General features: G+C 47.1%; 1 protein-coding gene and 1 long non-coding RNA gene across 2 annotated transcripts; both read right to left on the bottom strand.

The window, feature by feature from the left end:
• Positions 1-2,459: 2,459 nt before the first annotated feature.
• On the bottom strand, positions 2,460-6,838 carry LOC119349215. Its single transcript, XR_005169292.1, has 3 exons — positions 6,759-6,838; positions 5,731-5,876; positions 2,460-4,256 (listed from the first exon to the last, which is right to left on the bottom strand). It is a non-coding gene; the product is annotated as an uncharacterized LOC119349215 (long non-coding RNA).
• A 446-nt stretch (positions 6,839-7,284) lies between these two features.
• LOC119349213 (histone H3.2) lies at positions 7,285-7,959 on the bottom strand. The gene has a single exon (XM_037617246.1). It carries the CDS (start codon positions 7,894-7,896, stop codon positions 7,486-7,488), a length of 411 nt encoding a protein of 136 aa, XP_037473143.1. The 5' UTR covers positions 7,897-7,959; the 3' UTR covers positions 7,285-7,485.
• Between the last annotated feature and the right edge of the window lie 2,176 nt (positions 7,960-10,135).

The raw sequence follows: 10,135 nt of genomic DNA, 5'->3' as shown, positions 1-10,135 counted from the left end.
TTGGTTCGGGCCGAAATTGGCGCCGGCGGACACAGGCCGAACCCGGTGCGGTTCGGCGCGCTGGGGGAGCCGGGTAAACCGATTTTGGCGCGAACGGGAATGGGCCCACCGAGTCAGCGACACGCCGCTTCGTCGTCCTTATCGCCTCGGTTCCCGCAGGAATCAATGCCAAGGCTGCCATGTCGGTCAGCCTCCATTGATGCCTCACGGGCGGGCAGTGAAGGCGCCGCGACGCGCGTCCCGCCCGCTCCTGCCACGCGTCACCCGGCATGCAGATTCTCACCGCCCCGCTTCAGCTATAAAAGCCGACCTCCCCGCCGGTGAACGCCACAGTCGCCACAACTCGCCTTCTCTCTCACCTCGTCTCACCACAGAAGCAACTCTCCCCCCCCCTTCCCCGCCAACGAGCAATGGCTGAGCGGTACCTCGGCGACACCGCGGCGGCAAACGGCTTCGGTCGCCGCCATCTCCACGAGGACGAGGCGCGCCTCCTCTACGAGGTCGACTATCCGGCGCCCCCAGACATGTGGATGCAGGGCTCGTGAAGGTTGAGCGCCAGTGGCGTCCCGGTACCCCCGGTGCCCACCGGGGCTGAATGGCGGGCCGAGATCACCTGCATCCGTTCGTTGCTGTCGGAGGAGCAGCAGAACGAGCCGAGGTACGCCGCCGACAGCCACTAGCTGTGGATGATGTACTTCGACTGCCGCTGTGAAGAGCAAATCGTCTCCGCCAACGGCACCATCCTCTGCGGCCAACTCAACGCCGACGGGCAGCGCGAATGGTGGGGCGTGCCCGGCCGCACCCTCGAGGCCGTCCTCGATCACATCGATACCGGCAACACGCCGCGCCTCGAGTACCCGGCGCGCCCGTCCTTCTCTCGCCGACGTGGCAGCTCCTGGACGTCGCGGCGAATGGAGGCGGCGACCTCCTCGTCGTCGGGCTTTTCGCTATCGTTTGGGTCGCCGGCGCTCCGCCTCGTCAAGCCAGAGCCGCAGGAGACGCCGCTTGGGCGCCGCACCCGCAGCAGCGCCCTCGTCATCAACGAGGGCGGCCGCCCCTCCCCGCGTTCTCTCCACCTAGTCCGGCCGAAGACCGAGCCGGGGTTGCTCCCCGTCAAGAAGGAGCACGCATAGATGGCCGCCGCCGACGACAACACCGTCCTCAAGTGGGCGAAGGCGGACTACGTCCGCGAGCAGGTGGCGCGCCAGCGCCGGGCCTACGAGGAGATCAAGGCCCGGCGCCGCGGTCGCGAGGAGGGTGGCGTCGTCGTCCTCGACAGCGACGAGGAGGACGCACCCGGGCCGTCCAACCCCCCGCGCGTCGACGACCCTGGTCAGGGGTGCAACAAGGACGGTGGCGGTTCCGGCTGGACGCAGGGCGGCGGCGACGACGACGCAGGCTCCTCGGCATGTAGAAGGCCGGCGGCAGTAGTAGGGCTAGGCGTAGTTCATTTGTTTTCTGATTTCTTGTACAAATTTGAATAAAAATCACCAAGTTTGTGCCGAATTCGAATCAAATCGCCGAGTTTGCGCCGAGTTGGGGGCGACCTAGGGGTGACGACTGGGAACGCAATCGCCCCCACGTCGAAAGTAAGCGCTGGTTCGACCCTAGACGACGCTTTTTCGACGTCCTGGGGGGTGAACTGCTGGAGATGCTCTTAGGTCGTTTCTCTTTGGGGCTGGGTTCAGATCTTGCATGCAGTGGTTTGTTCTTCCTTTTTGCCTTGTGTAGTTGTGTTGTATCTGTTGCACTAGTCTAGGTTGGGTTTGGCTGTATTTTGCTCAAGGGATGTCGTCTTTCATGTTGATGATCCTCGTGGCGTTTAGGCCGGGCGTTGTTATTGGTTGTGCCTTCTTTGACATCGTATCATCTTTCTCTCTTAATGAATATACATGCAGCTCTCCTGCATGGTTTGAATGATAATGCCTTCCCATGGGTATCATGCATGGATACAAAAACTTGGACTCCAAGTTCAGGACATGTAAAAAATAAGTGGGAGACAAGGTAATGGCTGACAGGCACGTTATTATTACAAGTGCAAAGGGAGAAGAAAATAACATCAATTCGAGTCTGAAATTGCTTTCACATCCACTGTCATATCATATTATGTCCTTCAGCTAGCTCTGGAGCTCCCACAAGATGTGGCTCCATTTATCTTCAGTAATTTTCTACTATGTAGAAGATAAAAACGAACACAAGTTATCACAACATTAAAAAGGTCACTACAAAGATTCCCTTGGAAAGATTGACGAAGAAATATTGTGTTTGCAGACAGAAAGAAAAATGGGCCTAACTTATTACACCATTGCGAAAGATTACAATTGCTCACGGTCACTTCACTTCATTCAAGAGAGTGGATTCACAAAATAATACTCCCTCCGTCCGAAAATACTTGTCATCAAAATGGATAAAAAGAGATGTATCTAGAACTAAAATACGTCTAGATACATCCCCTTTTATCCATTTTGATGACAAGTATTTCCGGACGGAGGGAGTAAAATACAGTAGTCCCTCTGTTCACTTTTATAAGGCTTTGTAGACGTTTCCGACATTGTGCAAAACAGCTCAATTTCACTTGTCTGAAACGACTTATAAAAGTGAACGGAGGGAGTAACATATTTAATCCTATAAGATCCCTGTGGACTAGATCATGCTCATTGTTGCAGCACAAAAACATAACTGAAACTATCTTAGTTCAGCGCCCATCAGGATGCTATAATCATGAAACAAAATAGTCCGTGACCCATGATCGAGCATACAGCAGTGAGCAAAACTGCATCAGCCATCCAAACAAAAACTGGAGGCACAGTGCCAGCTGGGAGGATCAGGAGGACAAGCATGAACATATTGGTACATCATCAGGAGGCCCTTCCAAGAATCTGTGCAGTGGATATCAAACATACTGGTACGGTTATATAGCACGGAACTGAGGGAGCATATTAACATATGTTCACTCAGGTTCAGAGGTAGCAAACTAGATTACTGAATACGAAATTTGACACGGCCAAGGGATACTTTAATCTAGAATCAGGGCGATTTAGCTCAAACCGGTAGGAAATATAACGAGCCAGGAACCATTTGGTGAGAAAAACAGACAGTGGGAATATTGCACGACACTGAATCTGCGTACTAAACATCGAACATACTGCCACTATTATGCAATTGGTCGATACACGGAACTGAAGACGAGCATACTGACATGTTGTTCGTTCAGGTTCGGATGCAGGAAAGAGATAATGTGTAAGAGTGCTAAAAATCAGAACGATGTTGGACAGGCTAGATTTTCACAAGTTGGGATTGGAGGACAGTGTCACGTAAAAGGGAGAAAAAACAGGCAATGAGAAAGCACATGTCAGAGACCAGACAGGCAACATATTTTTCAATTGCTGATGAGAACGATACGGTAAAAAGAACTACAAAAAAAACTCTCCAAGACACTAGTAGCACACACATTTCCACTGGTAAGAAGGACCTAACAGGCGATGCATGGATTGCAGCCTATGCTCTCACCACGGATGTGGCGGGCGAGCTGGATGTCCTTGGGCATGATGGTGATGTGCTTGGCGTGGATGGCGCAGAGGTTGGTGTCCTCAAGCAGCACCGTGAGGTAGGTCTCGGCAGCCTCGACTAGTATTTGGAATGCCTATTTTCCATGTGCTTTATCCTATGCAATTTATGGTTCACCAGACCACAGTAAAGTCTATTTTTCCACCAGTAGCAATATCTCTATCTTCTTGTCAGTTCATTTTTTCAACGCAGGTTTTTTTGTTATGTCAGTCTGTAGCAAGCTAACATCCCCCTGTTCTTTTGTGACAAAGAATTTTTCATCAGCTTCAACTTCCTATGGTTATTTTTTCTTGTCATTTTTCATTTCCTACTAGTCTCAAGTGGCGCTAGATAGCTGCAGAGTTAAAAACATCGCCCTAGCTGCTGTTGGATCGGTTCTTTTAACAAATCTATCTTCTTATGCATGCCTGATACTCTAGTACTCAAGTCTGAACTTTCAATTCTGTAGTACTGCTGATGTTGATTACAGTTCACATGCAGCATTTTTACTGCAAGATATCATGCTGCTAAGTGCTATCATGTCCCCTTTATGTGATTTATCATTGCAAGTTGGGATGTCCAATTATTTATCCTGCTGCTTCTATGGCCTAATGTGATAAGTTAGTTTCCATCACCTGATGTTATTACCGTGTTCTTCTTGTGGTGTATATCCTGGTGGGTTAGAAGTGTCATTTCATTGATTGTGTGCTCTGAAAAAAAAAATACAGTGTTAGGGAATTAAATGATGGAGAAGCTGATGCAAATAAATCCAATGAGGAGAATAAGAAAACAGGGAAGAGGAAGGGAAAGACATAGGTACAAACATGAAAACAGAATGCACTGGCTCCTATATAATTTAACTACATTTACATTTCTTGTGCAAAGTTCTCACTAACAAGCATTTTTTGTTGGTCCAGGGAACAGCTACCTGGTACCCAGACATCTGAGTTAAGAAGCTTTGTCAATCTCAAGCAGTTTTTTTTTTACTTTTGAGATGGGCAGAATACAGTACTGCAAGTTATAAAATGATGTTTATCTTGGCAACTTGGGCATTGACTTATGTTACACATATTTTTGTTGATTGTGGTTAAATGGTGAACATGCGGCATTCCTTCAATTTCATTTTCATGATCATAAGGGTACAGGATTATATAAGTACCTCTGAGACTCTGTTTAAAAAAACATTGGGTATTATTTGCATCTCTGAACTCTATCCTCTTTTTCAGATGTCTTGTACTAGCAGTGATAACAAAATAGAAAGGGGCATAATCACAATGCAAATTACGGTTTCTGAATTTTGGGTGATTTACCTTATCAATTTTCTTGCCAAAGAGAATCTAAAAATCCAAAGTTAAGGCTTCAGAAATCTGCAAGATTTTCAAACTACTTTTGATTTTCTTTATCTACACATGTATTTAAACCACCAAAGTTTGAGCCGATGCATATATGAATATGTTTATTCTGCAAAAGGTACTAGCTGAGACTTTCATGGTGGTATGCAATATGTCTCTTTCCAATTGTTTCAAGTCAGTATACAATTTTTACTGCATCAATAATCCTTTTTAGCAGTAAGAGTCAATATATATGGTCTCTAATCCTTCTCAATTGGAATAGTCCTACTGCGGCTGCGGAAGGCAATATAATATCCCAAGGTTACAATTTACTAATGTTCACCACAACAGTAAACCTACTGCTACCACAACGCTGTGTTTAACCCGTCATCTTTTCGGAATTCTTAAGTTGAGGAGCAGTCTACTGAAAAAAAAATCAAGCAGAGGGCAAATAAAGAAGAGGTGTTGTGAAGTCTGTATGTTATCGTGTAAGATAATAGTAGGAAGCATTTGAATTTAGGAAAAATTGGATGGCCAATAAAGCATCAAATTGAGGTCTTAAAAATCTCTTTGGACCAGTCTAATCCAAACATGCATTGACGGATGGGTATTTTTAAACCTTCCCTTCAAAAGAACATGTCTATCCACAGGATATTTTGAAACCAAGAAATTTTGGAAACATTTTCAGAGAGATATCTATCCAGTAGGATGGATAAACCAAACCGTTTGCTAAAATCAGGGAGACAGGCATTGATGTTTAAGATCAGACTGTTAACTTCCCGTACAGTCACTTCTCACTGATACAATGCAGTTGAGCTGCTTATTTACTTGTTATGATAGGACACATCTTTACCTTTATACTCCTGAGTGTATCCAATCTTCAGCATACATATTCTACCTAAACATTGTATTTTTTCAGGGACAGCATGAGATTCCGACAATTCGTGGCCAGCGCTTTCGTGACGTTCTAGTGTCTGATCAGCCCCGGGAACGACCAACCTGTAGCAAGTTCACAGGAGATGCAGATGTAACATTTTCTCTGAACGTGGAAGCATAGTTTGTTAGGAATTGTGTGGGTGATGCGCCCATTATTATAACCATAGGTGGTAACACTAGTTTCAGATGAGGCATAACACATACACCATTGCAAGAAAGACAACGAGCTTTACAAAGCACTAGCATACGCATGGAGCCCAAAGAACTTATAGAAGCTCTCACAATTTTCAGTTTTCATGATAGGCAGTGGGGTGGTGATAGGCATATCGTTCTTTGACCCCTTCTTTGGCTTCTTTTTTAGCACCTTCTGTGTCAAGCGCTTCCAAGGATAAATTTAGTACTAGAAAACCACCTAAACATAAAAATAGTGGAAAAAACAACAATACAAATAGAGCATGTGAGTTGAAATAATAATTACCTAATGGCTTTATCTAGGACTGGTTCATCTTCTTTTTTGTAAGCAATTCATTCTTAAAAGATTGGATTAGTATTGAAGTGAAATTCAAGCTTGAAACCCTTTGGCTCGCTAATTACGTACCATTTGATATCCCTAAAGTACTTTAGAGCTTCCTTGTCCCTATCGGATAATACATGTAAACAATAAACTACTCCCTCCGTTCCTAAATATTTGTCTTTCTAGAGATTTCAACAAGTGACTACATACGGAGCAAAATGAGTGAATCTACACTCTAAAATATGTCTATATACATTCGTATGTGGTAGTCCATTTGAATCTCTAAAAAGACAAATATTTAGGAACGGAGGGAGTAGATGCCAACAGAATTATGTGTAAATGCATCTTAAGACATGTGTTAGAGCAGGAGATGTATCATTTCAAGCATTAAATTACTGAAAATATCTTAATACACGCAAACATGTGTTCACCTTTCTGATCTGCAGCAGAAGCCTGCATCATCTTTAGTTACACCTTCTGCCTCAGCCACACCGTCAACTACATCATGACGCTGTCATTTGCAGGTGCAAGAAATCCATCAGATGGATCATGGCATGCGACATCAAATTTGATACAGTTGTGTTAAAGACAGTATGTACAGTATGAGCAGTGCACAATAAAAACATCTCTTGTCCTAATTTACCAGTCGTAGCATCATGGTACAGGTGAGAGTTGATTGCGGCAGTCACAGGGATCAAAAGGAGTTACAGGATAAAACAGCAAAAGGCTAAAACAACATAAAGCAGATGGACACACAGAACTGAACGAGCCAAGGTTGTTCATTCAGGTTCAGAGGCAATCAACAAGATTACTAGTGATTTACGAAATTCAATACAGCCAAGGCATCATTCAAGCTAAATACTTGGAAGCAACTTATTTAGGACAAAGTAGCTAAAACCGGCAGAAAATTTCACAAATCGGGATAATCAAATCCACCGTTTCGTGCATCACATTCAATGACAGGCTCACACCAAAAGGCACAGATCTTAGAACAGATAGCCAACATTGTCATTTCAGTTACTGATGACAGCAAGAAGGTGACATCAGATCAGACACACTACATCCACCATGGAACGAACAAACACTAGCACGCATACATTTCCAAGGCTGGACAAAGGCTAAGATGGACCTAAACACTCACGGCGCACAGATTGCTGCCTAGGCCCTCTCGCCACGGATGCGGCGGGCGAGCTGGATGTCCTTGGGCATGATGGTGACGCGCTTGGCGTGGATGGCGCAGAGGTTGGTGTCCTCGAAGAGCCCCACCAGGTACGCTTCGGCGGCCTCCTGCAGGGCGGAGACGGCGGAGGACTGGAAGCGGAGGTCGGTCTTGAAGTCCTGGGCGATCTCGCGGACGAGGCGCTGGAAGGGGAGCTTGCGGATGAGCAGCTCGGTGCTCTTCTGGTACTTGCGGATCTCGCGGAGCGCGACGGTGCCGGGGCGGAAGCGGTGGGGCTTCTTGACGCCGCCGGTGGCCGGGGCGGACTTGCGGGCGGCCTTGGTGGCCAGCTGCTTCCTCGGCGCCTTGCCGCCGGTGGACTTCCTCGCCGTCTGCTTGGTGCGGGCCATGTCGTCGGAGATGCGCCGGGAGGTTGAGGAGATTTGGGGGATTGGGAGGAATGGGGGTGATGAGGAAGAAGGGGACGGGGCGGCGTTAAATAGGAGGCGAGCGCCGAGCAGGTGCGTGAGTTTTTTTTTCGGGAGGGAGGATGAGCGTGGAGCGTTGGATGTGTGGTGCCTGGACGGTCGAGATCTGGTATCGAGGTAGTGATCCGTGGGATGGTGGTTCGCGTGCTGTGATTGGTTCGCTACGAATGAGGCGGATCGTGAAGGCGTATGGTGTTGGGCTGTTGGCCCGAGATGGAACGAAATGGTCGTGGAGCAAAGGCGCGGGTCATGTTAGCTCTGCTCTTTGCCGCCAACATCCCAAGCAAAAATCTACTCCTTGCTCCTATGTCACCAAAAAAAAGGAGAATTAAAGAGGGGATATTTTTTGCGGGGAACTAAGAGCAACTCTAGCAGACCCCGCATCCCGCCGGCCCGCAAAACGCGTTTGCAGTTCACGCAAAACCACTTTTGCGGGCCGGCGCGGGCTGGCACAGATGCAGACCCCCAAACGGATCCGTAAAAAAAAATATTCGCGGAATATGCTTTTTTACGTTTTTTACAGGTCGGCTTTCGCGGGTTCTGCTCGGCACCACCGCGACGACCTGCAAACAGAAAAACTGCAAATCTCGCATTTGACATAGGGTTTGGCAAACAAGTTCAAATTCAAACGACATAAATAGTTTGCGTGCAAATAAAATCAAAGTTCATTACGCAAAAGAGGGCACGCAAAAGGTTTGCGTCCATGTTCGGCATCATCTTGGGGGTCGATCTTCACTCCGCGCCATGGAGTCCATATTGAAGTTCATCGACGCCACCGAGTCCACCTCCGTCGCTTGTTCCAACTCCCGCACCGAAATCATCCACATTGCCATCATATGGAGCAGAGAAAACATCACCGGAACTGGAACACGGACCGGCCGAGGCTACCATTCTCCTCTTCAAGATCTCTCTACTTGCCATATCATGCCATGTTTTGGTGAGGTCGTCCATGTCATTGCGGTTCATTGACATGATCTTGTTCTCTTCGGCGAGCAACAATGACATCGATTATTTTCAGAGGCGCGTGCTTTTCTCTCCTCAATAGCAGCTTTGCGGAGCCCCTCTTCCTTGAGCATTTGCCATTTTTCTTGCTTCTCTTTTGCCTTCTTCTCGGCCAACTCTTTCTTGATCTCCAACGACTTCAATAACATCAACTTGTTTGATTGCACCATGGCATCAATCTTCTCCCTCAAGCTCGATGCTTCCTGCTCTCTCTTCATCTTCTCTTTAGTCTTCTTGTAGCCATCGGGCTTGTGCAAATTTCTTGGGCCATCCTCATCCTCATCTTCATCCATGTTTACAAGTGAGCCTCTCTTTGGTGGGGATTCTTTGTCGATCAACTTCCACTTCTCGCACTTTTGGAGCAACTCCCAACAATGCTCTAACTTGAAGAATCTGCCTTCCGAAGCTTCCATGTCCTTGTATCTATGTTGAGCAATCTTGTCCTACAAAATGTGAACAAAGTGATGCAATCATTTCCCATGATACATTGTGATGATGCACAACTTGAACAAAGGAAAAACAAACTCACATAATCGGACTCTACGGTGCCACTTGGAGGTGCATTGCGTACTTGCTTCAAGCAAGCTGCCCAACGGCTGCACATAGGCTTGATATTCTCCCAATGCCCTTGAAAGCGACCGAAATGTGCGTGGGGTCCTATTGGGATACTTTTTCATAATGCGGAAGTATTGATCTTCGATCCTTTGCCAATATCTCTTGGCGTTTTGAGAAACACCCGTGCATGCATCAAGAGACACCGCACTCCATTTTGGATCAAAGCTTGATCTTCCAAGATCATGTAGTTCTTTGATCTTTGGCTTTTCCCAGTCTTTGCTTGCGATTCCTCAAATGCTTCCGCTTCGATCTCCTCCAATTCGTCCGCACAACCATGATCATCCACGCCACCGTCCGTTTCATTGTAGTCAAATGGTTTGGAAGGGGCTTGATCAATGTCAACCGCGTTCGTGTCCAACAAGTTCACGAACTCGGTTGTTGCATTGTTCGAATCACCGCTATAGCGAACAATAACAAGTCACGAGCTATCAAGACTAATGGCGAAAAATGAAAGGGAATCGCCAAGACCGAAGAGGCATACCTTGCGGCCATTTCATCGAACACCTCGCTCGCGGGGGGAGCGGCACCGTTGAACGGCATCGCC

This window comes from Triticum dicoccoides, chromosome 1B, assembly GCF_002162155.2.
Source record: "Triticum dicoccoides isolate Atlit2015 ecotype Zavitan chromosome 1B, WEW_v2.0, whole genome shotgun sequence".
NCBI lineage: Eukaryota > Viridiplantae > Streptophyta > Magnoliopsida > Poales > Poaceae > Triticum > Triticum dicoccoides.
The sequence above is the reverse complement of the archived record's forward strand: the minus strand, read 5'-3'. Positions and strand labels throughout refer to the sequence as shown.

Excerpts from the sequence above, each read along its gene's own strand:
- LOC119349213 (XM_037617246.1), bottom strand. The coding sequence starts at position 7,896 with ATGGCCCGCACCAAGCAGACGGCGAGGAAGTCCACCGGCGGCAAGGCG.